Genomic DNA, 20790 nt, shown 5'->3' on the forward strand with positions numbered 1-20790 from the left:
CTGGGGGGGCTAGGGGCTGGGGGGGCTTGGGGGGGCTTGGGGCTGGGGGGGCTGGGGGGGCTTGGGGCTGGGGGGGCTAGGGGCTGGGGGGGTTAGGGGCTGGGGGGGCTAGGGGCTGGGGGGGCTTGGGGCTGGGGGGGCTAGGGGCTGGGGGGGCTTGGGGCTGGGGGGGCTAGGGGCTGGGGGGGCTGGGGGGGCTGGGGGCTGGGGGGGCTAGGGGGGCTAGGGGCTGGGGGGGCTGGGGGCTGGGGGGGCTTGGGGCTGGGGGGGCTAGGGGCTGGGGGGCTAGGGGCTGGGGGGGTTAGGGGTTGGGGGGGCTTGGGGCTGGGGGGGCTAGGGGCTGGGGGGGCTAGGGGCTGGGGGGGTTAGGGGCTGGGGGGGCTTGGGGCTGGGGGGGTTAGGGGCTGGGGGGGCTTGGGGCTGGGGGGGCTAGGGGCTGGGGGGGCTTGGGGCTGGGGGGGCTAGGGGCTGGGGGGGCTTGGGGCTGGGGGGGCTAGGGGCTGGGGGGGCTAGGGGCTGGGGGGGCTAGGGGCTGGGGGGGCTTGGGGCTGGGGGGGCTAGGGGCTGGGGGGGCTAGGGGCTGGGGGGGCTTGGGGCTGGGGGGGCTTGGGGCTGGGGGGGCTAGGGGCTGGGGGGGCTAGGGGCTGGGGGGGTTAGGGGCTGGGGGGGCTTGGGGCTGGGGGGGCTAGGGGCTGGGGGGGCTTGGGGCTGGGGGGGCTAGGGGCTGGGGGGGCTGGGGGGGCTTGAGGCTGGGGGGGCTAGGGGCTGGGGGGGCTGGGGGGGCTGGGGGCTGGGGGGGCTAGGGGGGCTAGGGGCTGGGGGGGCTGGGGGCTGGGGGGGCTTGGGGCTGGGGGGGCTAGGGGCTGGGGGGCTGGGGGGCTGGGGGCTGGGGGGCTAGGGGCTGGGGGGGCTAGGGGCTTGGGGGGGCTGGGGGGCTGGGGGCTGGGGGGGCTAGGGGCTGGGGGGGCTAGGGGCTGGGGGGGCTAGGGGCTGGGGGGGCTGGGGGGCTGGGGGCTGGGGGGGCTAGGGGCTTGGGGGGTTAGGGGCTGGGGGGGCTGGGGGGGCTGGGGGCTGGGGGGGCTAGGGGGGCTAGGGGCTGGGGGGGCTGGGGGGTTAGGGGCTTGGGGGGCTGGGGGGGCTGGGGGCTGGGGGCTAGGGGGGCTAGGGGCTGGGGGGGCTGGGGGCTGGGGGGGCTAGGGGCTGGGGGGGCTGGGGGGGCTGGGGGCTGGGGGGGCTAGGGGGGCTAGGGGCTGGGGGGGCTGGGGGGGCTGGGGGGTTAGGGGCTTGGGGGGCTGGGGGGGCTGGGGGCTGGGGGCTAGGGGGGCTAGGGGCTTGGGGGGTTAGGGGCTTGGGGGGCTGGGGGGGTTAGGGGCTAGGGGGGCTAGGGGCTAGGGGGGCTTCCTCTGCTTCCCTTCACAGCCTGGCTGAAAGTCTTCCCCTCTTCCCCTGCTTCCCTTCACAGCCTGGCTGAAAGTCTTCCCCCCTTCCCCTGCTTCCCTCACAGCCTGGCTGAAAGTCTTCCCCCCTTCCCCTGCTTCCCTTCACAGCCTGGCTGAAAGTCTTCCCCCCTTCCCCTGCTTCCCTTCACAGCCTGGCTGAAAGTTTTGGTGATGCTGCATCCAGCTCAGTGGATGCGTTCTCCAAGTCTTTTCATGTTTGAAGAACAAAGACAAACGAACAATCAATGGCTTCCTCAGCCTATGGAGCAACACCTACACATGCTTGAGCAAAGCCCTCAGAGCCCTTCAGAGACATTCGTCTTCCATATAAGGGGTTTGGATAAGGGCCTTGACGACAAACACGATTGTCCTTCTGTCTTCCTTGCTCCGCCCCCTCCCTCTCACTACTTCCTGTGTGCATCTGCTGAGGGGCGGAGCTGGAGATGACTCGCAGACTCAGTCATAAATGTAGTGTGCTATCTGGTGCTACACCAAGCAAATATGAACAGTTATGGATGAGGGTATAATGCTCCGGTCTGAAGGGGGATTAGGATATTTTACTATGTCAGCACATGTTATATGTCTGGTATGTGGTATGTTCCTCAGACCGTTTGAAGGATTTCTCAATCTACTTCCCCTCTTGGTTGTCTCTGATCCAAGGATTTCACAAGTGTTGCATTTCTCAACTGTCTCTTGCAGACGACTTAAAACCGACTCTTATGTGACGGTCCCCTGAGAGGGAGATCTAACAGATTAAATCAGATTTGTGTGTGTACATGTGTGTGTGATCATGTGTGTTCATGTGTGTGTGTGTGTGTGTGTGTGTTCATGTGTGTGTGTGTGTGTGTGTGTGATCATGTGTGTACATATGTGTGTGTGTGTGTGTGTGTTCATGTGTGTGTGTGTGTGTGTGTGTTCATGTGTGTGTGTGTGTGTGTGTGTGTGTGTGTGTGTGTGTGATCGTGGGTTCTATGTGTGTGTGTGTGTGATCGTGGGTTCTATGTGTGTGTGTGTGTGATCGTGGGTTCATGTGTGTGTGTGTGTGTGTGTGTGTGTGATCGTGTGTTCATGTGTGTGTGTGTGTGTGTGTGTTCATGTGTGTGTTCATGTGTGTGTGTGTGATCGTGTGTGTGTTCATGTGTGTGTGTGTGTGTGTGTGTGATCGTGGGTTCTATGTTATGTTCATCATTCCTCTGCTACCCTCTACTGGTGTATCTGCTAGTGACTCAACTGAGTCGAGGAGTTAACAAACTTTCAAAAATGTTTTACTATTACACTGTCATTACACTATGATGTTGTTATTACACTGTGATTAAACTATGATGTTGTTATTACACTGTGATTAAACTATGTTGTTATTACACTATGATTACACTATGATGTTGTTATTACACTGTGATTATGCTATGATGATGTTATTACACTATAATTACACTGTTGTTGCACCGTTGACATACTGTTTTTACACTATTATGCACTGTGATTACACTGTGATTACACTGATGTTACACTGTTATTATATTGATACATTTTTGTGTCATGTTGTGTGCGAAATAAGTTTGAAAGGTAAAAAATATATTCATACCCAGCAACGCTACCTGGCGTTCCACAGAGAGACATACTGTCACCAGGCTGGAGGTCACCAGGCTGGAGGTCACCAGACTGGAGGTCACCAGACTGGAGGTCACCAGGCTGGAGGTCACCAGGCTGGAGGTCACCAGACTGGAGGTCACCAGGCTGGAGGTCACCAGACTGGAGGTCACCAGACTGGAGGTCACCAGGCTGGAGGTCACCAGGCTGGAGGTCACCAGACTGGAGGTCACCAGGCTGGAGGTCACCAGACTGGAGGTCACCAGACTGGAGGTCACGTGAGCTCCCTGGTCATGGGGGGAAAACGGAAATTTGTGTCACGAAGTGATGTTATCTATGTTATGGAGGCCAGTAGAGATTTACCTCCACTGCTGGACACACTGTCAAACCAACTGCAAACCTTCGACACGAAAAGGGAACAAATTCATTCAAATTCACAAACACTTTGGTTCAAACAGGCAGGTTTATTTTTGCAGCATGAGTATAAAAAGTGAAGGTTCGATGTTCTAAGTTTCCAAAACAACAGTAGGAAAAAGCACACAGCGAAGCATGGCCTTACACACACACACACACACGCAAACACACACATCTTTATGTCCTAACATACAGTACATACTGTTGCTTGACACACTCACCTAAACATTACAATCTGCCACCTAAAGTCTGACAAAGCAGATGTGCACTGATTATAGACATCTGTCTTAAATACCAACAAATGTTTTGTAAGTGAATATTTAAGGGGATGTGTGTCTCCCCATTTTCCATTTAGTAGGACAATAATATCTCAATCATCTGAATGTACATTTCTACATTTCTTAACCTGGCAAACTTAAAAGTTATTAAATAAGTGCTGTCACCAACTGCAAACACATTTATATCCCATGTCATCAATGCAAAAACATAATCAGCCAACATATATTTCCTATTTGTATTCAAAAGATCTGTTCCAACTGTCCCTGAAACAGACAAGTACCTGGTAAAAACAAAACATGAGAGAATAACCCTTAAAGCTTATAAACCAGATGACATAAATAAACCTTGGACTAACCACTAACCCATATGCTGCTTAGCAAAGCATCATGGTGTGCTCTACACTAATAATTTTTTTAAACCGTTTGCCTTTGGGACTAGCCACAGTGATCAAGTAGGAAGTCAGTTATCCTTCAGCAACATGGCCTGTATAAAAGGCAACCGGAAACTGTCAGAGACAGAACAGGAAGCTGTCAGAGACAGAACAGGAAGCTGTCAGAGACAGGACAAGAAGCTGTCAGAGACAGAACAGGAAGCTGTCAGAGACAGAACAGGAAGCTGTCAGAGACAAGACAGGCTGTATCTGGTTACTCTGCAGTGGGGAACACAGCCACAAAACCCCAAAGGTATAAATACGTAGCGGTGAGAAATGAGGGGCCCATGTTCTTACGATCCGGCCTGGGCCCCTCGCTGCATGTCCTCTCTCTCTCACTCTCTCTCTCTCTCCCTCTCCCTCTCTCTCTCTCTCCCTGTCTCTCTCTTGTTTCTTCTCTCTCTTCCTGCCTTTCCTGTCAACATAACTTAAAAACTGTCCAATAAAGCATGAAAAATTCCCCCAAAAATACATAAAAAAATAAAATAAAAACTATTTTCAGGGCTGCCCAGTTCCCTAGATGACAGGAGTCAAAGTCTCCTGGTTCTACTTCCTCTTCTTGAAGATCTTGAAGGTGCTCCTCTTGCGCCCGCCGGTCGAGTCATTCTCCTCTCCGGTGGAGAAGCTGTCCTCCTCCAGGGTCCCCTTCTTGGCTCCCAGGTGAGGGATGCGGCTGTTCACCTTGCCCAGCCCCGGGGCGAGGGCCGTGGGGTCAGGGTCCAGGGCAGAGGGGCAGAGGGAGTGGGTGGAGTAGGAGGAGGAGAGGGCGTGGCTTCCTCGAAGCTCTCCTAAACTGGAGCTCTTCTCCAGGCCGCATGACGTCGCGAAGGGGCTGTCGCCGTGGGAGATGCGTGGCCGGCCCCCATTGGACGTGAGGCCGGACAGCAGAGGGAGCTGCTTGGGGGGCGTGGCCCGGGAGCCGTAGGAGCGCTGTGATTCGCTCTGGGAGAGAGAGAGGGAGGAGTCGGAGTCCGAGCGGTTCAGATCCCTGAGAGAAAAAGTAAAGAGAGACAGACAGAGAGAGAGAGGGAAAACAGAGAGAGAGAGAGGGAAAACAGAGAGAGTTTGAGGGTCATAGAACCCGTTCAGAGCCTGTAGAAGTCAGTCTGATCCAGTGATTAGTCCATCAGCAGACACCTCCGGCCAGGTGGCAGACCCCGCAACGTTCCTGTCAATCACAGCCACGACAGGATGAAACCCAAACACTTGATCGGAATGAATCTGTGTTGATCCACTACTGAGATAGGGCTCCCACACACAAGCTGAGAGTGTGTTTCAGTCTGTTCCACCGCATGCTGACGGGATGCACCGTGTGTGCGACTGTGTGTGTATACAAATGTGTGTGTGTGTATGTCATGCATCATAACGAGCCCATGCAGAGAGAAGTACCCGAAGCTGCCAGAGCGAGGGCGCTGTCTCCTGGCTGCAGCACCCCCTGCTGGGGGGAGGCCAGGCCCAACCTCCAGGGAGTAGGAGAGGGAGGAGCGGAGAAGCAGAGCAGAGAGACGAGAGCCCTCGGAGGAGGAGGAGGGGGGAGACAGAGAGAGGAGGGGGGGGTGGAGGGAGGTGGGGGAGATGGAGGGATGTGAAAGGGAGGAGGAGAGAGAAGGCAGAGGGAGGAAGTCCAGCTGGCCAATGGAATGGCTGCGCGACTGGCGTGGGTGAGGACGAGGGGGGCGGGACATGTACAAGCCACTCCCCTCGCCTGGCAGGATGCTGGATAAGCTCCGCCCTTCAACCAACCTCTGAGAGCTGAGCGCCAGCGTGGGGTCTCCTGGTCGCTGTCGCAGGGGCATCAGGTTGGGAGCTGGGAGGAGGAGAGCAACAGGGAAGATCAGTACTTGGTTTAAACACCACAACACAATTAGGACTGACGTTCACTTGGAAGAGACAGGTAATACGTCTAGGTACACGGTTACGGAGAGCGCAGAACTGTTGTGTTCATCACAGCACGTGAGGAACCGCCATGGCTCACTGAGTCTGGCCCTCTGTGCTGTTTGGTGCTTCTTTACAAAACTAATAATCAACTGATTTTCCGTCGTCATTTAAAAAATAAATACATTTGAGCCAGGTCTTGAATGAAGAAGATTAGGAACTGGACTTTGCTGTTTGCAACAAAACGACATAGGTCAAGGAGGTCGGACTCAGTGTTGCCATGGCAGCCGCATCATGATGCAACGAGGGGGTTGTGAACAGTTGTAGACCTGAAATCAGAGGTCAGAGGTTAGTCAGTGATGGAGGGAGGGTGGAGAAAAGGTAGCAGTCCATCTTCTCTGACGGAAGAGGGGGAAAAAGCTCGGGGAAAAACATCCACAAGAAATTGTTTCTGCAAGACCGGCGCTGACAGCAGCACGTAAAAGAGAGGAAGTAAACAGCTGTGATTGGTTAGTGTAGCGATGTCCTGTCTCCGCCTCCACACAAGATAAACGATGCCCCTCCCACTGTCAGCCCAGTCCACAGGCAGGAAGATGAAGGGACAGACCACAGAGAAAAGGAACCAGGGGACTAGGAGGATAGAAAGCTGATGCTTGGTTAGGATAGGCAGGGACAGTAAAGGAGGGCGGGTCCAACCAGAATGCTTCCATGGGGATTGGTTGTCGGTGACGCCACTCATGGGCCAGAGGTCGCTCACTCGCAGATCCATCTGCCAGGCTGCGTCTAGGGGTAGCAAATGACGGAACACATACGTGAGGAGACCGACCAGTCAGGAAGCAAGTACATGAGACATCAAGCCAATCAGGAGACAGAGGGCCAAAGCCAGGGGAAGTAAAACAGCAGTCGCTCCACTGTTCACCCAGTTTACTGTCTTCTTGCTCTCTCTTTCCCTCTCCCTCCATCTCTCCCACTGTCTCTCTCCCTCCCCTCTCCCCCTCCCTGCTCTCTCTCTCTCTCCTCTTGTTCTTCCTGACTGTAGCTGGCAGAGGGATCTTCTCTCTGTGAGATGCGTATCAAACCGCTTCCCCGGCGCCCTCTGATGACACGTACACTGCATCGTCCCTGGGGACAGGATGTCCTCGTCCATGTCGTCCAGGTCGTCCGACAGGAGGAGGTGCTGGGGGGGCGGAGTGCGAAGGCCCAGAAAGGAGGGGTCCAGGTTGAGGGCGGTTGCCAAGGCAGCCAGACCAGGGTTGTTGACCAGGGTGAAGCCGGTCAGAGACTCAATCTGCTGCCAGCGATGGAGCTTCTCTCTCAGGGCGGCCGTCACCTCCCCCAGGGCCTGTCTGAGGGGGGAGGACAGATGGGTGGAGTTAATGAGGGGAGGTCGGGTGCACCAATAGGACTGGTCTGGGCGGTGTTTAACCTCTGTCAGGGTGGACTCACTTAGCAGACAAGATCTTGTGGTCAACGTCGTCCAGGGAGGAACTGTGAGCGACGTGGAACGTCCCGAACAGAGTTCCCCTCTTCTTCTTGATCTTCTCAGCCTGCCACATCACCTTCATCATTATCACCATTATCACCATCATTATCACCTTCATCATTATCACCATTATCACTGTCATTATCACTGTCATCATTATCAACATTAACATTGTCATTATCACCATTACCACTGTCATTATCACCATCATTATCACCTTCATCATTATCACTGTCATTATCACCACCATCATCCTAATCACCACCCCCACCCCTGTGTGACTCACCCCGTCCTTGGCCTGCAGCAGCTGCTTCTCTGCGCTCTGCTTCTTGATGTTGTAGTACTGCACCTCCACCTCGTGAGTGAGCTGCAGCCAGGTCTGCAGGGCCCCCGGAGGGGCCCAGTGGGCCCGCGAGCCCAGCTCTCGCTCAGCTTTCTTCAGGGCCATACGCATCTGCAACACACATGAATACACACACACACATGAATAGACACACGCGAATACACACACGGAAGAACACACGCACATGAATACACAACAAAAAAAACACACCAAGGACAAAAACACACACACACACAGTTTCAGTGCCTGTATTCTCAGGCCCTTCTGGGTGAGCCTGTGTGAGCATGTGTGTGTGAGCGTGTGTGTGTGAGCGTGTGTGTGTGAGCGTGTGTGTGTGTGTGTGTGTGTGAGTGTGTGTGTGTGAGCGTGTGTGTGTGAGCGTGTGCGTGTGTGTGTGTGTGTGAGGTGAAGCGGGGGCGGCGCTGCACCTGCTCCAACTCGTCCTCAGCGTATTTCTGCCGGCTCCTCTCGTTCTCCGTGCCCTCCCTCAGCTCACACAGGCGCTGAGCCTCCTGCTTGGCCGAGTCGATCTCGTCTCTCAGCCGCTGCTCCAGCGTCACCTTCTCAACCTCCACGCTGCGTTGCTCCTCCTGGGCCTTCTGGAGCCTGGGGGGGGGCGGGGGGGGGCAGGGCAGCGTTCATCTCCACCCACTAACCCATCAACCGTCAGCATTAACAATCACATTATTCATTACTGATCACACATCATCTCTCTTCCTCTCTCTCTCTCTCTCTCTCTCTCTCTCTCTCTCTCTCTCTGTCTCTCTCTCTGTTGGCTATCTTTGTCAGAGAGATTAGGGGTCATGATTAGGGTTAGGAGGAAGGAAGCACAGATGGTTGAGAGTAGGATGACTGTGTGTGTCCCAGTTCAGACAGTAGAGGGAGCAGTTGGTTGTTGTCCAAGTGGAGAGAGAGAGAGAGAGAGAGAGAGAGAGAGAGAGGAGAGAGAGAGAGAGAGAGAGAGAGAGAGAGAGAGAGAGAGGGAGAGAGAGAGAGAGAGAGAGAGAGAGAGAGGGAGAGAGAAAGAATGAGAGAAAGAGAGAGAGAGACTGAGATTGAGGGAAAGTTATGTTTTGAGGGTGCATGTGTCAGTGTTTATTATTTAATGTGCAAGTGTTTAAATCAATATTTGTGGAAGTTAAATGAGAGTGTGACCCACCCACATAAAACAGAGGGATTAGCAGAGGAAATAGACTAGATCCTAGTTGATCCCAATCAATCTGAGTACTGTGTGTGTGTGTGTGTGTGTGTGTACTGTGAATGTATACTGTGTGTGTGTGTGAATATGTTTCGTCACCACGTTACTATGCAAGTTCAACAGTCCACTGAGCAATGTCAACAGCAGCCCCTTGGGCAGAGACCTTCTGGCAAGCTCTGCCGCTAAACTAGCTAGCTAAAGTAGGCTACCTTGCTAGCCTTCTGCTCTGCAATAACCTAGCTAGCTACAGAGCCTGGCTAGCATTCTGCTCTGCCGCTAAACTTGCTAGCTACAGTACCTGGCTACCTTTATGCTCTGCTAGCTACAGTAGTGGCTATCCTTCAGTTCTGCCGCTGAACGAGCTAGCTACTGTAGCTTACCTGGCTAGCATTCAGCTCTACCACTAAACTTCCCACGCAAGTAAATATTTTATATTGTAAAATAAACAATAAACTAAGCAACCAGACTCTTGTCATTACAGACACCAAAATCACACAAGTGCTCACAAACACATGCCTGCACGCGCAGATTCACACACAACACACACACTGCTTTTCACCCGGGATTACATCATTAAATAAAACAAAGTGTCTTTGTGTAAAATAGAGATAGTTCCTTGGTGTCTCAGTATATACAGTATATGCATCACCACTTGTGTGTGTGTGTGTGTGTGTGAGTGAGTGTGTGTGATGGCCTGAGACAACCAGGCAGTATTCTCTGGGAGCTAGCTGGTCTTTGCCCATGTAAGGGCCCCAGACACTGAACCACGTCACCAGTAGACACACTATCCTTTCTGCACAGTGCTGACACACACTTTGCCGTGTGTGTGTGTGTGTGTGTGTGTGTGTGTGTGTGTGTGTGTGTGAGACTGACTTCTCCTGCAGGTCGTGCAGACTCTGCTCAGCCCTCTGCAGCCCCTCCAGGTCCTTCATCATCTTGCCCATGTGGTCTCTGGAGTGGCGGCTCTGGGCGTAGGCAAACCAGCATCCCCCCACCCCCACCACGATGGACCCCACCAGCACCAGGTCCTTCAAGTAGCTGTGCTTTACTGAGAATAGAGGGGAGGAGATGGAGGGAGGGAGAAAGAGAGAGAGTCCACTGGATGTTTAGGGCTAGTGTGATCATGGGTTAGGGTTTAGAGAGAGATTGTACATTGCGCGCTTGCACACACACACACACACACGCTGTTGATTGAGCCTCCAGGATCTGGTCAGCATGTCTTCCCTGTATCCTTCTCACTTCCTCGTCATCAACACATTCCTCTCCTCCGTCCAGCCGTGAACCTCCACTGTCCTCTGCTCTCAGGTGATCTATGTCCTCGTTCTAACCCCCTCTCTCTCTCTCTCTCTCCCTCCCTCCCTCCCTCCCTCCCTCCCTCCCTCCCTCCCTCCCTCCCTCCCTCCCTCCCTCCCTCCCTCCCTCCCTCCCTCCCTCCCTCCCTCCCTCCCTCCCACTCTCTCTCTCTTTCTCTCTCTCCCTCCCACTCTCTCTCTCTCTCTCTCCCTCTCTCTCTCTCTTTGTCTCTCTCTCTCTCTCTCTCTCTCTCTCTGTCTCTCTCTCTCTCTCTCTCTGTCTCTCTCTCTCTCTCTCTTTGTCTCTGTCTCTCTCTCTCTCTCTCTCTCTCTCTCTGTGACTGTGTCCTAGTATGCGTACTGTATGTACAGTACCAGTCAAACGTTTGGACACATTTTCCCATTGGACTGATACTGTATGTGTGTGCGTGGTTTGGGTCATCCTTGGGCTCAGATGGCTGGATTATGAGAGGCTATTTCTGGCCACTGAAGGCATACGTTGATTAGGTCTGATATCCAGCTGGCAGCATGGACAGAGGCAGGTCAAGGGCAGACTTTGGGGTGCCTCAGATATAAATGAGTTCAGGGTTTGTTAGAGTTCACCATGTTGGTTAGAATAATTTGTGTCGGTCTGGAGTTAGAGTTGATGGGGGGGGGAGTGTCTGGAGGGGGGTGTAAGGGGAAGTGATATCTACACTAAACTCTGAGTGTCTTTATAGTATAAGAGTGTCTCTCGTAAAAAAGGCCTGTTTATAGAACAGCTTATAGTACAGCAGGTCCTTCGTAGTGTGTCGTCCACACAGACCCCACACTCACTCTGAACTGCTGCCTGCTCACTGCTCTGTCTCTCTTCTCTTTCTGGGGTCACAGGTCACATGGTCAACTTCACACAATGCCCATTAATAACTCTGTGTCTCTGACAGAACGTCGTCCATCTTTAGGGAGTCATGGCCGTGCCGGTGAGACTGGCACAGCTGAGAGGGCGCGGGCAGGACAGCGTCACATCCCTCCGCACCGCTAACGAGCAGCTCATCCTCTTGCACTGTTTAAGCAGCTGCGCCGCAGAGTAAACTAACAGTAAGTGACAGTAATGGGAGCACTCTCAGTTGGCAGGAATGTGACACACACACACAGGCATCCACACACACACACACGCAACACACACACACACAATTACTGGGTGGAGGTCCGAACAGGACCGTGTCCAGAGCCTTAAGCTGCAGCTTCTGGGCGTGGCTGCGGTCCATTATCCTCAGAACAGCCAGGGTCAGCGTGGTGTTCTTCACCGCTAGCCTGGGGAGGGGGGAGGAGGAGGGGGCAGAGAGGGGGGGAGAGAGGGGGCAGAGAGGGGGGGAGGGGAGGGGGCAGAGAGGGAGGAGGAGGGGGCAGAGAGGGGGGGGAGAGAGGGGGCAGAGAGGGGGGGGGGAGGGGAGGGGGCAGAGAGGGGGGAGGAGGGGGCATTGAGGGGGGGAGGAGGAGGGGGCAGAGAGGGGGGGGGAGAGAGGGGGCAGAGAGGGGGGGGAGGGGAGGGGGCAGAGAGGGAGGAGGAGGGGGCATTGAGGGGGGGAGGAGGAGGGGGCAGAGAGGGGGAGGAGGAGGGGAGGGGGCAGAGAGGGGGAGGAGGGGGCATTGAGGGGGGGAGGAGGAGGGGGCAGAGAGGGGGGAGGAGGGGGCATTGAGGGGGGGAGGAGGAGGGGGCAGAGAGGGGGAGGAGGAGGGGGCAGAGAGGGGGGAGGAGGGGGGAGGAGGGGAGGGGGCAGAGAGGGGGGGGGAGAGAGGGGGCAGAGAGGGGGGGGGGAGGGGAGGGGGCAGAGAGGGGGGAGGAGGATGGGGCAGAGAGGGGGGAGGAGGAGGGGGCAGAGAGGGGGGGGAGGGGAGGGGGCAGAGAGGGGGGAGGAGGAGGGGGCAGAGAGGGGGGAGGATGGGAGGGGGCAGAGAGGGGGGAGGAGGGGGGAGGAGGGGGGAGGAGGGGAGGGGGCAGAGAGGGGGAGGAGGAGGGGGCAGAGAGGGGGGAGGGAGGGTACTTATTTTTGTAACATTGAATAAGGTGGATAGATGTGTATGTGCTACCTGTGTTGGTGTGTTACCTGGGTAGAGCCTTGCCATTTAGGCTGTGTTTGGTGAAGGCTTCTACATAGGGTTCCAGCTTCACATATTCAACAAGCCAGTCCTTCACCTCGCCCACTGTCCAGTTATACACTAACACACACACACACACACACACACACACACACACACACACACACACACACACACTTTAGTCAGATCACACTACAGCAGGGCCTACTGATTCACCTGGTCAGAATCTGGGAGAGGAGAGGGAAGACGGGAGCAATCACAATCCAGTCCTTATCTGCTGCCTGAAGGGCCTGGGTTACTGTGTTAAGGCCGATCTGATTTTCCTGACTGTCCGTCTGTCCGTGCGTCTTTTTACGGATACCCCTTGGCTATGATTGGTCCGTATGAAGAACCGTTTGCGTCAGGGGTGGGGGCGGGGTTGCCGTGACCAACAAGAGAACAGAATCCTTTGACCGCCATTGTTGTAAGTTTTTACAATTCATATTTCAGCTAAACAGTAAAATCAGCATCTGAATTAAAATGTGACGAGAAATGGGCAGTGTAGTTGCTGAAAATGTGCTTATTTTATTGATGAAATGGTTCATTTGTTCATCTGCTCCGACCTTTCGATAACCTAGCTAGCATCGCAGTGCAGCGTCATCTACTGTTCTGGCGGTGAATTGTTTTCAACACGCAGAGCCAACGGAGTAGTATAAATTCAACCAGTCCGTCCGACTCCGTGCGTGCGTCTGTCCGTTAACGGAGACGCAGAAGTATAAATCGGCCTTTACAGTCAGCCTTATCAGCCCCTCTGTAAACACAGACAGCTGCTGCTCCCTCCCTCCCTCCCTCCCTCCCTCCCTCCCTCCCTCCCTCCCTCCCTCCCTCCCTCCCTCCCTCCCTCCCTCCCTCCCTCCCTCCCTCCCTCCCTCCCTCCCTCCCTCCCTCCCTCCCTCCCTCCCTACCTCTGGAGGATCTCCATGTGTTCCACATGTCCTCCACACTGATGAGCAGGTCTGCTCCATGGAAGCTGTTGTGTTTTCCTTTAGGGTCTTTATACTTCAGGTCCTCCCTCAGGAACTGAAGAACACAGGAGCAGGACAGAGAGAGGGAGAGAGAGAGAGAAAGAGAGAGAGAGAGCGAGAAAGAGAGAGAGAGAGAGAGAGAGAGAGGGAAAGAGAGTGAGAGGGAGGGATATATAACACAATCATTTATAAAAAGAGAGAACAAAACAAAATAAAGTAAAGAAAGAATGGAAACCAAAATGTGTGTGTGTGTGTGGGGTGATATGTGTGTGTGTGTGTGGGGTGATATGTGTGTGTGTGTGTGGGGTGATATGTGTGTGTGTGTGGGGTGATATGTGTGTGTGTGTGTGTGGGGTGATATGTGTGTGTGTGTGTGTGGGGTGATATGTGTGTGTGTGTGTGTGGTGATATGTGTGTGTGTGTGTGGGGTGATATGTGTGTGTGTGTGTGTGTGTGGTGATATGTGTGTGTGTGTGTGGGGTGATATGTGTGTGTGTGTGTGGGGTGATATGTGTGTGTGTTTTACCCCATCTGTCTCCCTCATGTCCACAGTGCCGTCAGCGTCGTCGTCCATCAGCTTGTGGATGCTCCTTATGGCCTCGAAGCTCAGGAGCTCGTTCTCATCCTTACACAGCACCTGATCTATAACACACAGATCTACAGAGGGACACACACGTGAACACATGATCTATAACACACAGATCTATCAGCACAGGAAGGGCGCACCAGGGGGAAGGGCGGGCTGTGCGTGGGTGTGTGTGTAGTGTGTGTGTGTGTATGGAGTGTGCGTGGGTGTATGGAGTGTGTGTGGGTGTGGGTGTGGGTGTAGTGTGTGTGTGTGTATGGAGTGTGTGTGGGTGTAGTGTGTGTGTGTGTGTATGGAGTGTGTGTGTGTGTATGGAGTGTGTGTGGGTGTGGGTGTAGTGTGTATGGAGTGTGTGTGTGTGTATGGAGTGTGTGTGGCTGTGTAGAATGTGTGTGAGGGGTGTGTGTGTGTAGAATACTCCCACGGCTGGTAGCACCATCCCAGGCCAGGCCGGGTGGTGTACTCCACTCTCTATGGAAGGAGACTATAGGAGCGTTACTATTTACACCATCCACACAATTCTCTCTGGTACAGTAACACTCCCTGCTAATGCTATTCATAACAATGGGATTTTCTCAGCTGTCCATATGTGTGTGTTTGTGTGTCTCTGTGTGTGTTTCCTGTGTGTGTGTGTGTGTGTCCTGTGGGTCATAGTGAATGTTAGACTATGGGAAACACCTCTTGAACTTGGCCTCCACAGGGACAGAATTTCACACACTGCTCAGAGTCCCTCTGAGGGTTCTTCTTACAGACACACACACACAGACACACAGACACGGACACACACACAGACACACACACACAGACACACAGACACAGACACACACACACAGACACGGACACAGACACACACACACAGACACACACACACAGACACACAGACACGGACACACACACACAGACACACACACACACACACACACACAGACACACACACACAGACACACACACACACACACACACACAGACACACACACACAGACACACACACACAGACACACACAGACACGGACACACACACAGACACACACACAGACACAGACACGGAGGTGCACTAAGGGAGAGGGATGAGCTTCCTGCATTCCTTTACAAATGAAAAGAGAAAGAGAGCGGATGTAAGAGATAGAGACGCTATGGTGCATTCCTTTCCAAATCAAGAGAGAGGGATGGAGAGGGAAAGAGAGAGAGAGGGATGGAGAGCTAAATTGAGAGAGAGAGAGAGAGAGAGAGAGGTAGAGTGAAAGAGAGAGAGAGAGGGATGGAGCGTGAGAGAGAGAGAGAGGGAGAGAGAGAGAGAGAGAGAGAGAGAGAGAGAGAGAGAGAGAGAGACAGGCCCTTAGAGAGAGAGAGAGAGAGAAGAAGGAAAGGGAGAGAGAGGGATGGAGGGATAAGGAAAGAGAGAGAACCTCAGAGAGTAAGCTATAGGAGAGATCGCTAGATGATTAAATTAGTTGAGTGTTCCCATGGCGAGAGCACTACATCCTGTTCTATTAAAAGGCACGCAGGCACACACACACACCTCACACACCTCACACACCTCACACACCTCACACACCTCACACACACACACACCGTGCAGTAATGACACGCACACCTCACACACCGTGCAGTAATGACACGCACACATGCACACACACACACTTCTCCTGATGCTAGAGCGCTACAGTAACGACCTTGATAGAGAAAACAGAGAGAGAAAAGTCAAGCCAGTAACAGCCTGTAGTATCTGGACACAGATGAAAGGAGACAGCAGGATTTACACAACTCTGTAATCTATACTTACACACACACACACACACACACACAGACAACAGACACTCAATGACTCTTCATGACAGTGAAGGAAATAGAGAGAAACTAATACCAAACTAAAGCAACTCTTACTCTCTCTTCTCCGGGAGCTCTCTGACAGGCAGCCCTACACCCTGCTGTAACGTGACCAGCCCTGCTATACAGCCCTGTTAGAGCCCCGTTACAGCCCTGTTACAGCCCTGTTACAGCCCTGTTACAGCCCCGTTAGAGCCCTGCTACAGCCCTGTTACAGCACCATTGGAGCCCTGTTACAGCCCTGTTAGAGCCCTGCTACAGCCCTGTTACAGCACCGTTGGAGCCCTGTTACAGCCCTGTTACAGCCCCGTTAGAGCCCTGCTACAGCCCTGTTACAGCACCGTTGGAGCCCTGTTACAGCCCTGTTACAGCCCTGCTACAGCCCTGCTACAACCCTGTTACAGCCCTGCTACAGCCCTGTTACAGCCCCGCTACATCCCCATTACAGCCCTGTTACAGCCCCGCTACAGCCCTGTTACAGCCCTGCTACAGCCCCATTACAGCCCTGTTACAGCCCCGCTACAGCCCCGCAGAGTAAACCTCCTTATCTGTCTCCGACACCGGCTCAGCCCCTCCTCTACACACAGGTACTCCCCATCTCTCACACGCAATAAGCTCACAATCTGTCCACTCAAATGAAGTCTTAATGGACAGTTTGCAAACACTCACACATATGCATATGTCAGGCCGGACGTACTTAAGCAGGTCGGGAGAAATTCATCCAGCAACAGGACGGGTTTCCATCTGATCACTGTCAGTGCTATGACCGACTGTCCTTCAGACACAGGGAATAGGTTTTGCCTACTATATATTTCAACTGATCCTTCAAACAAAACCTGGCCAGGCATTTCCGTTACAAAATGTGAATAAAAGCTTGAGAAATATGTTCATCTACAGACGGTAACCTATAAACTATGTGTGGCAGCAACATAACCAGTCAATCAACAACATGTGATCTTGCCCTCCAATAAGTGGCTGTCGCTGGTAATAAAGTATGGATTGTGTATGAAGGATGTCCGCAGGGCTGAAGACCCGTGGGGAGGTATATGGTGAGGGCTGGTGTTTGGCAGATGGCTTGAGCTGTGGTTCTGCTTCTCATCGCTTCTTGTCTCTTAATGTTCAGTCAGCAGAAACCTCAGCTGAAATGAACTGAGGGGGTAAATATTAAGACAAGGAACCAGCAGAGCGTGGAGGTGTGGAGGAGAGGGGCTGGCTGGAGCCATACTCAGCCCAGAGAGGGAACGCTTGTTGTGGGACACGCACACCGCCCAGGGCCCTAAGACACAACCAGGGAGCAAAAAGGAAAAGGGATCTTCCCTCCAGCGAATGCAGATGTCAGGTGCCTGATAACAGGCCGAGCTGGTCTGGTAATGTGAGCTCCATGGAAAGAACATAAGAAATGTTTTGCTGGCATCCTGTTAAGGTAAGGTCAGGGCCTCTCTCCCTCTCTACATGGACAAGGTAAACAGAACAGGCCCACGTTAACAGAAGAACTCAAATCCATTTTCTGTTCAGTGTGTGCCTTTGCTTATGTCCAAAAAAAGAAATGTGACGCCGAATGTGACAATGAGTAAACGTGTTTGTGTTCACAGTCACGTGGACTGCTTTGTGATGAATCATCTTCGCAGGCGACACATTTGATAATCGCTGCACTCTCAACAGGGGCAACACTGAGTTGATGCAGAACCATATGATTTCCCTGAACATTCAGTTCGGAATCTTCAAAAACTATTTTTAGCGCGTTCCGCTTGTTAGCGTGGAGGAGGATGAGGAGGGGGGAGAGGAGGAGGAATAGGAGGATAGGGGGGAGGAGGAGGAGGAAGAGAGAGGGGAGTAGTAGGAGGAGGAGAGGAGGAGGAGGAGGAGAGGAGGAAGAGAGAGGGGAGGAGGAGGAAGAGGAACAGGAGGATGTGTGTCATGTGATAGATTGACATTGCATCAACATCCTCTTCAGTTCTTGAGAACAGGAGGTGGACAAGAGGGGCGGGGCCTGTTCAAACACAGCTGCTGCTCTCACTTCCTCCCCACCCTCCTCGAGGTAATCCTTGATCTCCCAGCCCTCCATTCTCTCCTCATACGGTACCTGCCTGAAAAGCGAAGAAAGCCTTTCCTGCAGAGACGGAGATGGCCTGTGAGTAAACAGCTCGCTGCTGGAGAGAATGGGTCAGCTGGTTGGGGCCAGGGTTAAATAACAGGGCAGGTCTGTTTGATCAGGGTCATCAGACGGGCCAGAAGGGGGAGGGGAGTTGTTACTACGTGGTGGGCACCAGCAAGCCTGGGAGGAACTTGCTCGATAACAAACAAACCGTGCTGCACCCTGTGCAGATAGCAACATAGCCACCTCCACTTCCTTTCTCTCTCTCTCTCTGGGTCTTTTTCTCTTTATCTCTCAGTATGAGAGGGCAGCAGTGTTCAGTAGTGTTCGGTAGTGTTCAGCAGTGTTCAGCAGTGTTCAGCAGTGTTCAGCAGCGTTCCACAGTGTTCAACAGTATTCAACAGTGTTCAGCAGTGTTCAGCAGTGTTCAGAAGTGTTCAGCAGTGTTCAACAGTGTTCAGTAGTGTTCACCAGTGTTCAGCAGTGTTCAGCAGCGTTCCACAGTGTTCAACAGTGTTCAACAGTGTTCAGCAGTGTTCAGAAGTGTTCAGCAGTGTTCAACAGTGTTCAGTAGTGTTCAGCAGTGTTCAGCAGTGTTCAGTAGTGTTCAACAGTGTTCACCAGTGTTCAGCAGTGTTCAGCAGTGTTCAACAGTGTTCTAAATGGTTCAAAATAAAAGTCTACCTGCCACTTGCTGTTAGCACCATCACACCCACCCACACTCTTCAGACGAGACAGATTCTTCTCACGACTGCTCACACACATTTTCGTACACAAATTTGTGTGTATAGCTTATGTGCACGTATACAAACTTTCTACAACGTGTTTTGTTAATAAATGTTTCACTGAAATGTCCAAACATAGACAGGGTTTCTTTTAAGACTCAATTTGTTAATGGTGCAACGTCATGAACATCGTCATTCCCTCCTCGCCACCCTGTTCGCCTACACACTCCAGCAGTGGGGAGTCTATTTCTGTCTCTCCACACTTCCTCGAACAACATTGTCTGTCTAAACCAGGAAACTGTGGTGGACCTACATCGCCCACCTCTCACACTATCACTCCAGCGCAGAAGAAGAGGCTATCACACAAACACACACACTGTATGTGGAAGAAGTTTGTAAGAAAATACATAGATCTGTTTGGGTACGTGCATGTGTGAGCATGCATGAAACTCCCGCGTTTCAGGAAGCTGGTATAGTAGTCCACAGCTGTGCAGAAGTCTTTAAAATGAATTAACTTTCCCAACTACGCTGAGAACCTGAGCTTCAGCTTTACAAAGAACCCGTTTTAGACTCTGGGATCATGCAAGTCAGTAGGCCTAGGCACAAACAAACACGCACCCATACACAAGCGATGGATGTTGCAGGCCTATGCAAACATGCAGACGTAAAGAAATATGCAGCACGAGCCAACCAGACTGAAATCACATGCTCTATCACACTGGTCTAGCTTCTGGTTAAAACACACCGAGCGAATTAAATAACAACTAAACAACAAAGTGCTGAGATGTCAGTTGGTGATGGCCTTCCATCGATGAGGCTGGGCTCAGTGGCAAAAATCTGCTATCAATTTTGGGGGTGACAATTATATGACATTTTCTCAAGAGCAATTCCTGAGGGGGACAACAAAATTACTAAGTAACTCATAGCCTACATTGTAATATGTCAAATGTATATGAATATTATTATTAAAATGTCCTTATGTTGACAGTGATTTATTGGGGGGACAAATCCTATTTTTCCTAGGATGGGGGGGGGGGGGGGGTCGTGTCCCCCCTGTCCCCCTCGGGATTTCCGCCTATGGCTGGGCTAAGAGGATGAGAGGCGTAGACTCTTACCGGAGGCTTCGTTGCCATGGTGCGCGGCAAGGCCCTTATCTGTCTGTTCCCAGCTCCTACCCCAGAGACACGCGCTCATCAAACACACTGTCGACAGCCACACGCGACCCATCCCGCGGCTCTGCGAGAGAAACATAAGGTTATCGGTAATCATTTCATGATAAAGTATGATAAACTTGTAATATTTCCTGTTAAGCTATGTGCTTAGTAGGAACTCTGAACTTAAATTGCTCAAATTGATCTAGGCCTACTTCATGATAAAGTAGGCCGAAGAAAAAGGCAAGGTTAATCGAGGGTAGGTTAACACCATGTATAGCCTACTTTCCCTGGCTGACTGTATCTAACCGCCACTAATATTAAAAAAAAAAAACAACAATGACAGCCATATATGGTTGCATAGCCACTTCCTCAAAAAAAAAAACTTAAGACAATTTGTAGTCCAAAATAAACACTGACTGGTGTCAATAATTAGCTGGCTCATAGTTACGCTTACACAAAGTAGGCCTAATCACACTCGATGCGAAGTTGCCATATAGGAAAAATCCGGCTATCGCACCTCCAACTTGTATAATTAAAACTTTTTTCGGTCTCACCGTCAGTGTGAGAGAATGCAATGTGATTCCTTCTGATCTCTTGCTTATAAAACGGAGAGAGTAATCAGAAACTTCTTATGTCCCAGATGTCCATTAGATAACTTTTTGCGGAAGACTGTGATGTTCTTCATGAAGACCTCGCTCGCCCAAGCTGTTGTCCCGAGCGCAGGTAGTATGTTACCGTCGACGAGACAAGGGATCAATGTTGTGTCCTATTTCCGCAGGTCCCTCCCACAAAAAATGAAAACTTTAGTCAGAAGTCTATACTGTAAAAAAAAAACATCTCCCTCTTCGACCAGGTCGACGTAATCACATCAGTTGCTGTAGTGTTTTAGAGACACCTGGAGGGCTGTTGCTGGATGCGCATGCAGTCCAGTGTTTGGAATTCAATCGCCAAAATCATTCTACTTCAGTCGACTGAGA

The 20790-nt window shown here is 52.5% G+C and overlaps 1 protein-coding gene across 6 annotated transcripts; it reads right to left on the bottom strand.

Annotated features, from left to right (window-relative positions):
• Nucleotides 1-3473: 3473 nt before the first annotated feature.
• Nucleotides 3474-20639, bottom strand: LOC146287686 (stromal interaction molecule 1-like). Of its 6 annotated transcripts, none has more exons than XM_084698582.1 (14): nucleotides 20368-20639; nucleotides 19775-19895; nucleotides 13953-14083; nucleotides 13367-13481; nucleotides 12431-12542; nucleotides 11515-11636; nucleotides 9925-10099; nucleotides 8282-8459; nucleotides 7797-7964; nucleotides 7474-7574; nucleotides 7138-7373; nucleotides 6724-6810; nucleotides 5542-5959; nucleotides 3474-5140 (listed from the first exon to the last, which is right to left on the bottom strand). In XM_084698582.1, the coding sequence occupies exons 2-14, from the start codon at nucleotides 19884-19886 to the stop codon at nucleotides 4699-4701; spliced, it is 2397 nt and encodes a 798-aa protein (XP_084554708.1). In that variant the 5' UTR covers nucleotides 19887-19895; nucleotides 20368-20639; the 3' UTR covers nucleotides 3474-4698. The 6 variants fall into 6 exon arrangements, with proteins under 6 accessions (XP_084554708.1, XP_084554710.1, XP_084554709.1 ...); XM_084698584.1 differs by having other exon boundaries at nucleotides 5896-5959; nucleotides 7474-7586; nucleotides 11521-11636; nucleotides 20368-20636; XM_084698583.1 differs by having other exon boundaries at nucleotides 5896-5959; nucleotides 7474-7586; nucleotides 20368-20636.
• Between the last annotated feature and the right edge of the window lie 151 nt (nucleotides 20640-20790).

Source organism: Hypomesus nipponensis, chromosome 5 (assembly GCF_054491055.1).
Source record: "Hypomesus nipponensis isolate SF chromosome 5, ASM5449105v1, whole genome shotgun sequence".
NCBI lineage: Eukaryota > Metazoa > Chordata > Actinopteri > Osmeriformes > Osmeridae > Hypomesus > Hypomesus nipponensis.

Excerpts from the sequence above, each read along its gene's own strand:
- LOC146287686 (XM_084698582.1), bottom strand. The coding sequence starts at position 19,886 with ATGGGTCGCGTGTGGCTGTCGACAGTGTGTTTGATGAGCGCGTGTCTC. Across the intron at positions 10,100-11,514 it reads CGGACCTCCACCCAGTAATT|TAAAGCACAGCTACTTGAAG; the intron begins GTGTGTGTGTGT and ends CTCTATTCTCAG. Across the intron at positions 6,811-7,137 it reads GTCCCCAGGGACGATGCAGT|ACGCAGCCTGGCAGATGGAT; the intron begins GTACGTGTCATC and ends TGCTACCCCTAG.